This window comes from Akebia trifoliata, unplaced genomic scaffold (assembly GCF_017979445.1).
Source record: "Akebia trifoliata isolate Shusen 1 unplaced genomic scaffold, ASM1797944v1 Contig00379, whole genome shotgun sequence".
In the NCBI taxonomy this organism is placed as follows: Eukaryota; Viridiplantae; Streptophyta; class Magnoliopsida; order Ranunculales; family Lardizabalaceae; genus Akebia; species Akebia trifoliata.
The window spans coordinates 19,898-35,157 of record NW_028236997.1 but is presented as its reverse complement, the minus strand read 5'-3'; the positions used below and the strand labels follow the sequence as shown (position 1 = coordinate 35,157).

Here is a 15,260-nt window from a genome sequence, read left to right as displayed (position 1 = left end):
AATAATGGCCAGGGGGAGATTCTTATTATTCAAGAAGATAAAGAATTACTTAATGTATTCTCAACGTGACAAAGGCACTAAAGAGTCTTCATGAGCCCAACCAAGAATCCTCCCCAAATCCATCTGTCAAAGGTAATATCCCTACTCCTAAAGTTGATAATTCTAATCTTCCCATTGCTTTGTCTTCCTCCTATCGCGCTTTTGCTATTGCTTTGTCCTCAATATCTGTTCCTCGTAGTGTTGTTGATGCCCTGTCTCAACCAAGTTGGAAAAAGGCAATGGAGGAGGAAATGCAGGCCCTTGAGAAGAATAATACTTGGACTATGATTGTTCTTCCTAGAGGAAAGAAACCAGTGGGATGTAAATGGATCTTTACTATGAAGCATCGCCCAGATGGATTAATGGACAGGTACAAAGCCAGACTTGTCGCCAAGAGTTACACTCAAACTTATGGCATTGACTACTGTGAAACATTTACTCCGGTAGCAAAAATGAACTCTATTAGAGTGTTGTTATCCCTTGCAACCAATCAAGATTGGCTATTGCTACAATTTGATGTGAAGAATGCTTTTTTGCGTGATGACTTGGAAGAAGAAGTGTATATGATACCTCCTCCTGGTTTTAAATGTCCAGCTGTTGAAGGAAAAGTGTGTAGAATAAAAAAGACGTTATATGACTTGAAACAGTCTCCTAGAACATGGTTTGAAAAGTTTCACTATGCCATGGTGGGGTATGGTTACAAGCAGAGCCAAGCTGACCACACATTATTCATTAAACATTCCAATGAGAAAATTACTACTCTCATAGTCTATATTGACGACATTGTAGTGACTAGTAATAACCATGATGAAATGAAAAAATTAAAATACCAGTTAGCAAAGGAGTTTGAGATTAAGGACTTGGGTCAATTGAAATACTTTCTTGGGATGGAAGTTGCTAGATCAAAGAAGGGTATTTTCATCTCGCAGCGGAAGTATGTTATGGATCTCCTTCATGAAATAGGTATGATGGTTTGCAAGCCTTGTGATACTTCCATTGACTCAAACCATAGGCTTCGTGAGTCCAATGTTGAGTCCTGCATTGGTGTTGAGAGATATCAGAGACTTGTGGGCCGGCTTATCTACCTCACCTTAACCCGTCCAGATATTTCTTATGCAGTTAGTGTGGTAAGCCAGTTTATGCATGCACCAACTGCAACTCATTTAGATGCTGCTTATAGAATCCTAAGGTACTTAAAATCCACTCCTGGACAAGGTTTATTATATGCTTGTCATGGTAGTTTGCATGTTGAAGCCTACGTAGATGTTGATTGGGTAGGATCAGTGTCAGATCGTCGTTCCACCTCTGGATATTGCGCATTTGTTGGGGTAATCTTGTTTCTTGGAGAAGTAAGAAACAGACAATGTTGCAAGATCCAATGCAAAAGCTGAGTTTAGGTCTATGGCTCATGGGGTGTGCGAGCTTTTATGGCTTCAAATCCTCTTAATCGAATTGAACCTTCCTATTCATGGGTCGATGAGTTTGTATTGTGACAATAGGGTAGCCATTAATATTGTTTATAACCCAGTTCAACATGATAGAACTAAACACATTGAGGTAGATGGGCACTTCATTAAAGAAAAGTTGTAGTCTGGACACATTTGTACTCCATTCATGCAAACTAAAGATCAGTTGGCTGACATCCTTACTAAGGGGTTGGGTAGTTTACTTTTTCATAGCGTTGTTAACAAGTTGGGCATGAAAAATATATATGCACCAACTTGAGGGGGAGTGTAAAAATTCTTATAAGGGTTTCTTAGTTATTTTCCATCTTCCAAGGGTTATTTTGTTATTAGTAACACTCTTACGATGTTAATATATATATGAGTGAGAGAGAATAAAACAACTCTTTCTCCATCTCTTTTCTTCTTCTCCACAAAAACCCTAACCCTAAAACTCTCAAATCTATTCTTTTGGCCTTCCACTGGCTCTTTTAGAACCTTCAACTTGCACATTCCTTCTAATTGCGGACGTAATTGGCCTTCGTTGCACATGACCAAAACATCTCAATTGACTTCCCTTAGTTTACCACATAGTAAGGTTACTCCCACATTATTTTCATGAATTGTTAACATAGTACTCTAGAAGCACACCACTTTGTTCATACTTGATAATGATTGTTAGCAACACCAATGGAGAGAGCTTTTGTGCAAATTGAATGTATGGCTTAAAATGGGTCGGATTTATCTGAAATCCGAGTGATGTGAATCCGATTTTAGCATATTTGGTTTCTTCAAGTATATCTATATTAAAATATGGGTTGATGTCCTTTGACCCGAGTCAAATTCAAGTCGGATACGGATCCATCTCTATATCCGAATGATATATACTTTATATGTTATATTTTTATATTTTTTAAGCTATCTTTCATCAACCAACAAGTGTTGGCGTAGTGATCAAAACCTCTCTTCAAAAAGGAAGAGATCTTGAGTTTAAATCACCTTCTGGCCAGACCTTTAGCAAATTTCCTCGAAATTGTTTGAAATTATCCGACTTGACCGACCCAAATCAATTAATTTGGTCGGATCGGATCTGGATATCTAGATATCATTTGAGCTAGTAGGATCTGAGTTGGATCCGGATCTGGAACCGATTAAAAAATCCGGATATGGATATACGCATATTCGGATCCAACCCAACCCGTTTTAAGCCCAAGTTGAATGCTCTAAAAGGATGAGCAGGTTATCCAAAATGACTATGGATACCAAATACTATGTGGTTACTTCTACACTACACCTTTTCTCTTAATTTCTAGTGCAACGGAAAGACAAGTCCCAATCAGAGAATAAGTTGAAGCACAAATATGAAGACATGTGGAAGTATTATGATCTCACCAACTCAATAGGGTTGAGTTTCTTCCAAACTTGGGAAGGAGGGTACACTATTGGATCTCATGAGTCCCCCATATGATGTTGCTTGGAGGCTCAATATTTTGTATTTAAATTTCGACACTTTTGGGTTATTTTAGGCACTATTTATCATAAAAATTAAGCAACAGTACTATGAGTAGTCCACTTAAAGTATGGTCTTAATTATAAGTACTGAGGGTTGCTTAGACTTTTATTATTTAAATAGTTGTGAGTGGTATAAAAACCACATGAGCTCCAGAATTTTTATTATGTTACGCTTTTAGAATTGCTTACGATTATAGAAAATGCTTTTCTTTGCAATAGAGAAGTTACTTCTCTTATAATTCTTGTAATGGTCTCGTCTCTACTTGTTTTTCTCTCTGTTTTCTGTCGTTTTCGTTGTCTGTTTGTATCAAGAAGTTTAGAGAATATAGGGGGAAAAAACATTATTATGGTTTTGTTAGACTTAAAGAGAGTATACCATAAAGTACCTAGATAGTTAATCTGGTATGTGTTGGGAGAGTTAGGAGTCCCAAATGGAAATATCGACCTAATTGGGGGCATCTATAAGAGATGTAATAACAAAAATGACGTGGTGGTGATAAAGCTGGCCAGTTTTGACATACATACTCCAGACCTCCAATTGAAGGGGGAGTGTAGGAGAATGTAGAAGGCACTACTTGTATGTAGAGGGTGTAGTAACTACTTGTTTTTCCTATTTTCTTAACCCCCCCCCCCCCCCCCCACCCCCCAACACACAATTATGGGCATATAAAAGGTGTTTTCTTTGTTTAGGGTGGGTCCCCTCAACCACCCTCGCTTTCTTTGATTATCAAGAAATTCATCTTTATCAATCAAAAAAATAATAAAAGGTGTTTATGAGCCCACCAACACAATAACCTTCTCTTAATCGTTATTTTCTTCTCTTCTTCTTTTCTCTCCTCCAATTGACTAGGTGATGCATATTAACATAAATCAACTGGATGGACAAAGATACCCTTAGTCCATTATACTTATAAATAAAAACATCACAATTATGGCATAACAAACAACGTAGTTAAGCAAAAGTAAATAGTACACTATAGATTAAGAAGACAATTTTTTTTTTTTTTTTCAAATTTTGCTAAACACATAAAGAAGACAATGTAAGGTAACATAGAATTTGAAATAACTCAAAACACTACAAACGTAGAAGTTTATAAATCTATACAGCTTAAACAAACAAGTTAAACCTAAATGAGTACATGTAGTCTGGAAGTAACTTACTCCATTAGGAAGACATGTCCATCTTTCACAGAAAGGTCTGATTTTTTCTTAAAAGCTCCAGGAGGACGCAAAGACTTATTTTCACCAGGCAACTTTTGGGCCCTTGGCCACAAGTGAATTTTTGTGCGCACAAGATGAAGCACAGAGTTTGGTTTAACATTTTGTGTGGCAAGAGTTTTTACATCTTCAAGCTCCCTTCCAGAGTAAAATATCTTTACCATTTCTGATGGTTTGAAATCTGCAGAAGCAAGGTTTCAACATATCTTATCACGAAATTGACCATTGTGAAATGTCAACAACAGTTACGCAGTAAAGTCTGAGTTTTTATGAACTTTAAATAGGAATGTCCGAAAATAGTTGGCCAATAAACAGTTAGCAAAAGAAAGAGACTTGACTAGCCTAGCTTTTTTGAAGCTTTTGCTTTGACAGAAGAGACTGTCTCCTCGGCATCCACATGAAGTTTGCTCCCTTTCCCTCCCATGCTCTTCAATATAATTTTCATGGGTCCCTGTGTAGATAGCTTGCCTTGTTCCTTCGCTGCAACTTCATTGTCATGGGGGTACCATTGAGCTTTCGGTCTATGAAAATTAGCAATATCTTTACTGCAAAAAAACAAATAAATAAAATCAGGCTCGACAGTTATAGTTAAGTATGAAGTGCATAGACCACAGGATGCAATTTGATAATGATAAAAACACACTAGGAACAAGAAAGTTCGTGAATATAAAAAAAGAAACAGAGGAGCAAATTTCCAGCAGATCAATTCAAAAGCACAGCTTTTGGGTTAGAAGATATACTGTAAGCATGTGATAATAAAATTTTGCAACACTATGGCATCCATCAACAATAACAATCAAGAAATTGGTTCATGTCTAAAAACAAACCCAGACTAGTTCCAAACAGGTTGGTTGCACTTAACAATTGTAGGGTGTTAACCAACCAACTACTCCAGAAGACCAGTCTGTTGGAGATGAGGAGAACTACGAATATAAAAGGGGTATGACACACCCGAGAGTGGAGGAAAATATACACTCCACACTCCCCCTCACCCATAAGGGTGGAAAGAATCGATCGCATGACCTATACAAACGTAGCGCTCCGAGACCAAGTTAACCAACCAACAACTCCAAAAGCCCGATCTGCTGGAGAGGGGGAGAACTACGAATATAAGAGGATCACAGGGTTTAACTGGGGTATGGCACAACCAAAAGTGGAGGAAAATATATACTCAACATAGGGGAAAATCCTCTACGATGCAGTTGACTTCCAATAGGTGTACTTCTCACCTGGATGTCTATTTTCAGTATCTCACTCATTTCGTAGATATCTCCAGGACCTACAATGGCCACTATACTTGGTGAATGTTTGGTCGCTTTGGGCCTCACAAAGTGACTCAAACATCAGTGACAACATATGGGGTAATTAGATCATTTTTGGGTTAGATTCAGATTGTTAGCAGATGGTTATGCTTTGTTTCATGGTGCTAAAGTCATTTTTAATTTTCTTGCCTTCTTTCTGAGGGATATACTAGTTGAAGGTTCTACAAGAGCGAGAGGAAGGCCAAAAATAATGTGGATTGAGATAATGAAAGAAGATATGAACACAATTTCAATAACAGAAGACATTGCTCTGGACAGAACTGAACAGAGGAACAGGATTCGTTTAGCCAAACCTAGATCTTTGGGATAAGGATTCAATGATGTGATGATGATCAAAAAGGTTTTTATTTTGTTTATAACATGATATAATGTAACATAATAATAACTTTAAATTCATGTTGCTCAAAATCAAGTTGAGTTTCTGAGTTAACCCATCTGACTTTCAAGCAGAGTCAAGATTCTGAGGTTCCCAAATATGCTCATGAACTAGAAATTTGGAATCAAATACTATGCAACGGATTAGATAATAAAACCAACAAGGACCTATATAACACTAAAATGGGAATGTGCTTTGGAGACTCAGATTGATGCAAGGCGTCTCATACCACATCTGAAAATTAAAAACATGTCCTACATGAATTGTAGTATAATATTTTAGTTATATATTATTAAAATAAAATTAAGGAAAGAAACATTTGATAATTAACAGAAAACATTCACATTCATAAACAGCATACAGCAATTAATAGCTAATAAATATAAGTAAATCTATAAGGACAACAATCAACCAATTATATTTGCATTAACAACGTAATAAAGTAGTGTGAGGAGGATAGAATGCACCAAGACCCTTTTAGAAACTGTTTATAGCTTCATCATTAAAAATTAAAGGTGACAACACTGTATAACCCATCCAGATGTGTGGAAGGATGTAACGACACATGCATCTTTGTTGATACAACATCAACAAGAATGAGAACATGTCTATGTCCATATTACAAAAGTTGAACAAAAGTATAAATGTTCCTCTCTTTTTTTTCAAGACAAAGATGCCAGTGCCTTATTGCAACTGTTTAAGGTCGGCAAGATGAATTTTGTCCCATCATTCACCTCAATCTACAACCATGTGCTTTAGAGCTGAGACAACGAATTTGGATTCATGTGAAATGATTTGGCAAAAAATTTCTTGCCAACATGAGGCAACTCTCCATCTGGGCTTATAACCAGCAATGCAAGGCTGAAGGTATTAGTTTCATGTCAAACTCGTGTTTTTTTTTAGTATCATGACAACCCACATTAAAGACGAGAATGTATTTATTCTGTTTCAGTTTTAATATCCAATAGAAAAAGGTGAACTAAACATTTCAATTTTACAGTTCATCTGAAATAAACAGTGAGATGGGCCAGCTAAACATTTCAGTGAACTTATCCACATACTTCAAAACTTCATAACACCTTCCTTGAGTAAAATAGATACAAAGAGTAAAATAGAATTATTGGGGGGAAAAAATGATTCTTACTTGCTCAATTTCGGTTTCATTGTCTGCAATTTCAGTGCAGGTATTGAATGCAGGACTTTGACACCATGAGCTGCACGTTTTTTTGAATGTGATTTCATTTGCTGCGAGATTTTCCTGTTGGAATAGTACTTGTCATTCGAAATATTGAATCGACCAACAGATGCCAACCCTTGACCGGGTAGATCAAAAGAATCCCCATTGCACGCCTTCACAGAATGAGTAATTATCATAGCCCCAGCATGGAAGCGAAGATGTCTACTATCCTTGGTCTCTAAAATTTCAAAAAGCATATGCTCATCTTGAAGATCATGGATCAATTTCGGTTTTGAAATAGATTGGTCTGGTTCCCATATAATTTTATCCAACCAAGACCCTTCCAACATGTCTGTGTTTTGCAAGGAAAGTTTGTTAAATTTCCTTATGGCATCACCCCTCTGGAGATTTTTGGTGTCATTCTCCTTTCTCACTTCTGAATAATTTGAATCATCCACTTTCAAACGAGATTCTAACCTCAAAAGTTGGGGATGATTCTTTTCTGAAAACACTGAATCGGAAAATTTTCTAGAGCCAAAGGGTTCCAGTAGAATAGGACAGGTACGCAGAAAAAGACTATGATTCTTCTCATCTGGCTCCATTTGGAACTCTGACCCCAAATTTGGTTGCCCAACCTCCAATTCTGTTTCTCTATTAGTAACTTCAGACTCAGGTCCATAGATAATGCAACTCTCGGAGGACTCATGATTCACAAGAGGAGAATTGTCCCAAATAATTTCATCTTCCCAGTTTTGCTGATCAAGAGGGTAAAATCGGGGACATGAAGGTGATTCCCATCCTGCAGTCAGATTTACAGTTACACTCTCTTTCATTGGCTCCGCACTGAGATATGAATCTTTCCAATGCTCATCAACCTGTGTAGGCTTTATATCAAACTCATGCCTAACACCAACCATCACTGATTGTGAATCACCATCCTTCACCAATGCATTATTATATTGGGTCAAATTCGGCTGTTTAGTAAATAAGCCTTGGCAGGAGCCCCGTAGAAAAGCCTCCTCCTCATCCTCCTCCACGATATCAGAAGCATCTATGACTTTATAACTCTCTGGAAGCATTTGAAGAATCACAAAAATTACAAACAAAAGAAACCATGCTAACACACATAAAAGAGGGAAACAGAGAAGTTAAAGATTTGCTAATAAACATAAAACTTCATCTGTTTTTATAAAAATTGTCACCACAAAGCCAGAAAGATGGCTATGATAGAGCTTGTTGTGCTACAACCATAATTAAGAAAAAAATGAATCTATCAAATTCCATCGTCTCAAAGATCAATCCTCCATTATGTCAATGCTGGAAAGAATTTCTTAAAAATCACAACAAAAACTCACAAACATTGACTAAGTATGAAAATGGCATTATCCAAATGTGACCACATACCTTTACGAATAGGATACCGGTGGTTTCTCTTGTCCCTTTTCTTCAAGGGCTCATGAATACCAAAAATTTCTGAGAAACGTAAGACCACCTTTCCATCTTCCATACACAAAATAGGCAATGAAGTTGCACTTTCTTTATTAAAAAGCTCCTCCAAAACTTCAGGTTCATCCTATCAGATCAAGTGTATTCACACCAGGGTGTAGAAAAAGTAAATACATGTGAACAGAACACAAGGAAATGCGTGAGTATAGATGTGTCTACGTCTTTTTTTTATGCCTACATCTATTTTAGAAGAGCAAAAAAAAAAAAGCAAAACATAAATCTTGACTCTTGTATTGAGCTACTAATCTTTACTACTGATCCATTTTGTCATTTGTTGGGCTATTTGGAAGGAAAGAAATAGGACGATCTTCAAAGACACAGGTGGGTGTAGAACTGCTCGTTGCCAGTAAATCCCAATCTTGTATTTTTCTGCTACTCTTCACGAGTGTATGGGTCAGATTTGAAGGTCATAATTAGACTGGGAAATACTGTACACGAGTCTTGATTTTTGTGTGGATTTGGGGTCGGAGCCTTGCTCAACACTATTTTTCAAATATGTCATCAGGTTCGCCCTTCTTTGATTAATAAAATTTTAGCTATTACATATCAACATGATACTAATAGTAGTACAAACATGCTGAGGTAGTTCGGCAACCATTCAATATCGTTTCACCATGTCGTGTCATATTTTAATTGAATCTAAGTTGCCGGATCGTTGCGGTCTGAATGTATGTGCCACCAGTCTGTCATCACTAACAATTTCTACTAGAAACACATGTAATTCATGAGTCCATTTTCACTTATTTCCTGTAACAACAAAAGGTCTCAACTCCAAGGAATTTTATCAATATATTATGCTTTTCAACCAAAAAAAAAATACTACTACTATTGTACACTAACCTCCTGAAAATCCTCCAAATCAACAGCCAGTCTTTCGGCATCAAAAGATCTAGGAGAAGGCATATTATTCACAGGCCCTTCTTCCTCAGAAAATACTCCAAGATCCTCACCTGAAAAAAGATAACATGAAAGTATTCAAACTTGTGATGCAATGTCGGGAAAAGAGTCACAGATGAATTAGAGCTAAGTGTCCAAATATTAAAGAAAATATAGTAGTAAAAGTATAACAAATATATAATTATTTGATAATAACATTTTAACCAAGATAAGAATTACTTGACAGAATGGAAGAATTATATTAATGATTGTCAAAAGTAGCCTTCCTAGATAAAATTGTCTTACATTGGATGGGGGTATGGATTCATATTCAAAGGGATCTCAAGCCCTCAAAGTGACTACTCAAGGGAAAGAAGGAGAAGGCAACAAAAAGGCATTGTAAGAGTGCATATGGTCATGGACTCATTATTAGCGCAGCATGGTACAAAAAGTGGACCCATTTTAGAGTTCTCTAAACATTTTCTACAGGGGTGTTAAATGGGTAGCTTTTTGGAAAAAGGTGAATCTATTCTAAAGCACACAAAAAAAATCCAGGTCGGTTGAATGAAACATTTTATATTTATTGTTAAGCCTGTTTTTAATAAGTTCAGTAACTCAGTGCTGGCAGGATTTGAGCCCAAGTCTCTGGTATCATCACCCCAAAGACTTTACTAACTAAGCTATCTGGCACCTGCAGTTGAATGAAACTTGTTTCTCCATTCAAGTTTATATAAACCAAAGTCTCGACTCACAACCTTTAAAATTATGTGCATTGACATACATGTTAGATGTGTTTCCTATTTCACACAACCAAGAAAATGCTCTTCAAATAATTGCATGGAAGAATCACTAATTGAACAATATTACATTTATAGCTCCTAAAGTTAAATAAACATATTATTTATATATAAAAAATGACATACAAAGTAGACTACCGATTATCTTCTCATCAATAGAATGCTAGCACAAACAAATTCAAATAATTTCATGTCTTTAAACTTAACCACATAGGAGGTCCGATCATGTGCCCTATTAACTTTTCTTGTTAATGATCCTTATAACTTATAGACAAAATGAAACAACAAAGAGAACTCAAAAAAAATCTACAAGATGACCCACAAAGAGGTAGAATTATCTTAGAATGATCTTTTTGTCTGTGAAGAAACATGCCTCTGTTCTGGAAGGCTTGGTTCGTTGTGAAAAAGAGGAAGTTTGGGTTGGGAGAATGAGAAAAAGACAAAGCAGATGGCTCGGTTGGCCAAAAAATAATAGTTGCAGCGAAGGGGTATGGGTATAGGGTTGAAATAGTAAGAAATATTCAACTAACCATTCTCAAGGGAGGGTTGTAAATTTTGTTTGATAATCACATCGCAAGGGTGCTCCAAATTAAGTTCCAAACGAAGCGTACCTGCCAATTCTAAACAAGGTAAGAAAAGATGTAAGATGGAATAGAAAATACGAAAAAAAAAAAAAAAAATCTCATTTAAGAAAATCATGGAAAAATAAAAGCTTCTAATATGATGCAACAAAGTCATTAATAAAACCAAAAAAAAAACACCAACAAAGTGAAGCTACGAGAGGAAGGGAAACTCCTCAGGCATTTCAATGCGGCTTAATGGTTTAAAGAATTGATCTCAAAGTAATTTTCACTCAATTGAAAATTGAGACACCGAGGTAGACAGTATGAGACAAGCAAGATATTCTAAAATAAACCACCAACATGTCGATCTGTTTACCATTGATATGTCTCACCTGCTGAAGAAATGGATTGTGCTTCTGAACTATTATCCACCACTTTTTGTTCCTCATCAAAATCCTCATCCTCATCATAATTTTCATCGTCAAAAACTGATTTTCTATGCTCCAAACTAACAAGTGAAACTCCAGCAGAGAAATATTCCTGTTTTGGCAGCAAATGGTCTTCCTCAGAAGTAGCTTGTATCTCAGGCCCTTCATACTGCTCTTCAATGTCTTCATAGTCAACAGCATCTTCAGCCTTTTCATCATAATCTACCCACAGGAAAAACAAACCAACATAGCCATTAGGGAACAAGTGAATTATTTAAGAAGTGCCACTTAGCTAAGGGGTAAGACGTGCGGAGAGTTGCTCCCACGTCCTAGGTTCAAACCCCCTTGAACCCATACTTCTTATGCTAACCACTAACCCTAACCACTAACGTTATTATCAGTCACTAACCAAGCATTTACCTATCAAAAAACAAGTGAATCATCCTTAAGATAATCATATGAGGTAGATTAATATTTTGCCTCAACAAACTGTTAGAAAATGTGAAGGAAAATAATTCCAAGGTTAAGGTGATCAGTGTTTAGCATAGCTTCGATGAGTGCAAAAGAACTTTAACATGCTAGCATTTCATATATTAAGCCAAATAATATCAGTTTATTATTGTTAATCCTTTTAGATCATTTACGATGTGAACCCTGATATTTGGCATAGATAATGATGGTTAGCTGTATACTCAATGCTTCAAATGTTTATATATGTGTAAATAGATCATTGGTGGTAAAACCAAACTGTCAATATCAGCTATTTTAAAATCCTAAGGCACATCAACGAAAACTTGGATGTTATTTTAGTTGATGTAGATGCATCCAATGTTCCATGCACCTGATTCCTTAAAAGAGACAGGCCACCAACAGAAGAACAAATTTTCCAGGAATCTCTAACGAGAATGTAATTTACTATTTGGTAAATTACATTTTCATTGTTTATAATGATACTTTAGTTTACTATTCATATTAAATTACAAACTTGTTATTTATTATAAATTCTATTTTATTACTTATAGTGTAATTCATTAGTTAATTAGGGTTTTTAGCTAGGTAAATATGATTTTTTAAAGAAAATTTATGATATCTATTAGAGACCAAATTCTCTCGAATGAGGTTTGGAATGAAAAACCCACATTGTTTGCCTAGTGATCCTTACCAAAGATCCCAAGCCAGCTTATGGGAAGATTACGTCGATGAGAAAGTTAGTTCTACAACTCTTTGTGTGTGGCGTGTGTATCGCGTTCAAGAACAATTAGGTCATTGGATTCGAAGGAGTCGCCGGAGATCCAAGCACCATCTCCATCTACTCTCCAAGATCTCAAAGTTGAGAAGATCTCACTTTTGGAGATCTGATCTGATCTACACTCTAAACCCTAATGTATTTTCCGAAAAAATTGTAATTCAAACTCCAATTTTACAAGGGGAAAGTTCTCAAATTCAAGCAAGTAATATTGAAGTCTCTCTCTCTCTCTCTCTCTCTCTCTCTCTCTCTCTCTCTCTTCTCTCTCTCTCTCTCTCTCTCTCTCTCTCCTCTCTCTCTCTCTCCAAGATCTCAAAGACGCCATCATTGAGAAGATCTCACTTCTGGAGATTTGATCTTCTACACTCTAAACCCTAATGTGTGTTCCGAAAAAATCGTAATTCAAACTCCAATTTTGCAAGGGGAAAGTTCTCAAATTCAAGCAATTAATATTGAACTCTCTCTCTCTCTCTCTCTCTCTCTCTCTCTCTCACACACACACACACACACAGAAAGAAACAAAGGGTAAAAGTTGAACTCTCACAACCACCAAATACCAAAGTTACAATCAGGGGTGGAGCCAGGATTTCAGGATTTCGCCCATGTAGGGGCAACTAAGATTGGAAAAAAAAATTGTGGGGGCGATAGTGACAGATTTTTTTATCCGCCACTAAAATCTGTCGCAATAGCTCACTAATTCATAAACTTGGAAAATTCTTGTGGGGGCAAGTGCCCCCACTCTAAATCCACCCCTGGTTACAATAAACTCTCACCGTCAACTTTCAAGAGTGGAACCTGGAGAATTGAACTCTTGAAAGTTCAACACTTACAGAGAACTCTCCCTTCTCAAACACACCCTAAATCAAATTTAAACCCTATCACACATACACACAAAGGGAGAGATTTAAGACTTAATAATGAACAAACAAATAGAGAAGGGCCATTTAAAAAAAAAAAAAATTAACCCTATCGCTCATTACCTATTGAACAAACAATAGCATCCTGACATAATCGAAAACCACATAAATTCAACCATAATTTTTCAAATAAGGTCAGTTTTTTTTTTCAAACAAAAAGTGAGATCAGTGTATTGAATTCACCAATGGCACTAATATATCCTGACATTATTGTCGCATTGTGAATGACTATTACTACCTATAAACATTGAAAATGAATGAATTAGATATAAAATCACCTTGTTCAGAAGCATCTGCAGGTGTTTGTTGTGACGATTTTATTGATAACTACAAATTAAACAATTTCAGTTGTGTTAGAAGGTAAGACTATGATTGCAAAGAAGGCAACTCATATCTCAAATAGTATCCTCAAATGTGTACAGAACTAATAAGCATAATGGTCATATGATGGGAATCATCATACATCAATGTCTGTCAGCGATGGACCTAACTTGTCAGCCAGTGCAGCAAGATGCTCTTTTGCGTCCTGAGAAACAAATATTGTCCGTCCAACATCAAAAAACAATAATAATAATAATAATATAAATATTCTTATAGAAGATTTTAAGGGCAAGAGAAACATATAAAAAGTAGAGAAAGAGAAGTACACAACATGAAATCGTTGTAAAATTAAATTTACAGCATTTACAATATGTAAAACATCACAAAGAAATAGTATTGTTTTCTCTCTTTACATGTAAGATGGAGAAAATGAGTCAATAAGAAATTCAATGTATTAAGGGCTGTCGATTCAAAACTTTATGGTTCCTTCTGGGCATTTGTCCCATTTTGGATTCAAGAGAAAATTTTATGATTGAGAAGTCCAAATCATAGCATCTCTCACCAGTCCTAATCGATTGTTTCCTTTTTTCCTCTCTGATGAGGACTGAAGGGTTTGAGCTTGCAATCAGGATGGTATGTCGTAGGTTAAGTCGTTTTACAATTCTATATTGCCTCAATCTAGTGTGGAATTCCCAGTTTATGTTTACTAGTGTGCAACAGTTCCCTTTAAGATAGCTTTTTCTTTGGTTTGCAGCCTTGGAAAAGATCTTAACCATTGGTCACATATCATACCAGGGGTATATTCTCAGTAAATTTTTGTTTATTATGTAAATCTAGTGGTATTCTGTCAATCATTTGTTAATTTATTGTTCCTTTTTCCGGGATTTGTGTGCACTTCCTTAGTTGTTCCACACATATTAGTGCTTCTCAAGATCTGTAGTTACGTTGTTTCAAAGTTAGCAGATCAAAACCTTTGTTGATAGAGAAAGGATCCTATGTAAATTGATTTCCGTTACTGTTTGTTAGGATATCTGGAAGGAAATGGACAACAGGCTTTCCAAAGGAATGAACACTTCCTTCAAAAAGTTATTATTAGTATTATTGGGGTTTGATTTTTTTTCCGGTGTGAAGTTTTTGAGGAGTTCACGGATGTTCTTTTTGAGGATCTTTGGTGCCATGCCAGTTTCTGAAAAGAAAACACCGCCACAATACAATCTAACAAATCCCAAACCAACCAAAAGCATCACAAACTTCTCCATCTAAATTAGAATGAGGTAAGAGATTACTAACGGACTCAACACGGAATGTGCGCATAAAGAAGTAATTTTCAAAGATTATCCAAAGCATATGATGTAGACACATGTCCAATGACTGATAGGAACTCGGGCAGTTATTAAAAGAAATAAAACTAAATCTATTCCTATGAGGTTGAGAGGACCTGCCACAGATAAATGAACAAAAACAACAAATTAAACATTATCCTGTCCCATTAACAACAAGGTTCCAACTGAATATAAATC

The 15,260-nt window shown here is 36.1% G+C and overlaps 1 protein-coding gene across 1 annotated transcript in view; it reads right to left on the bottom strand.

Moving 5' to 3' along the window:
• LOC147381520 (transcription initiation factor TFIID subunit 1-like) overlaps positions 1–15,260 on the bottom strand; it is a 56,555-nt gene that overhangs the window by 21,811 nt on the left and 19,484 nt on the right. Inside the window, exons 4-12 of the mRNA XM_086430310.1 lie at positions 13,883–13,945; positions 13,698–13,746; positions 11,254–11,478; positions 10,796–10,894; positions 9,433–9,542; positions 8,491–8,659; positions 7,054–8,155; positions 4,554–4,756; positions 4,155–4,392 (exon numbers count right to left, since the gene is read on the bottom strand). Coding sequence (XP_086286436.1) covers positions 4,155–4,392; positions 4,554–4,756; positions 7,054–8,155; positions 8,491–8,659; positions 9,433–9,542; positions 10,796–10,894; positions 11,254–11,478; positions 13,698–13,746; positions 13,883–13,945 — 2,258 coding nt within the window. The remainder of the gene's footprint in view (positions 1–4,154; positions 4,393–4,553; positions 4,757–7,053; positions 8,156–8,490; positions 8,660–9,432; positions 9,543–10,795; positions 10,895–11,253; positions 11,479–13,697; positions 13,747–13,882; positions 13,946–15,260) is intronic.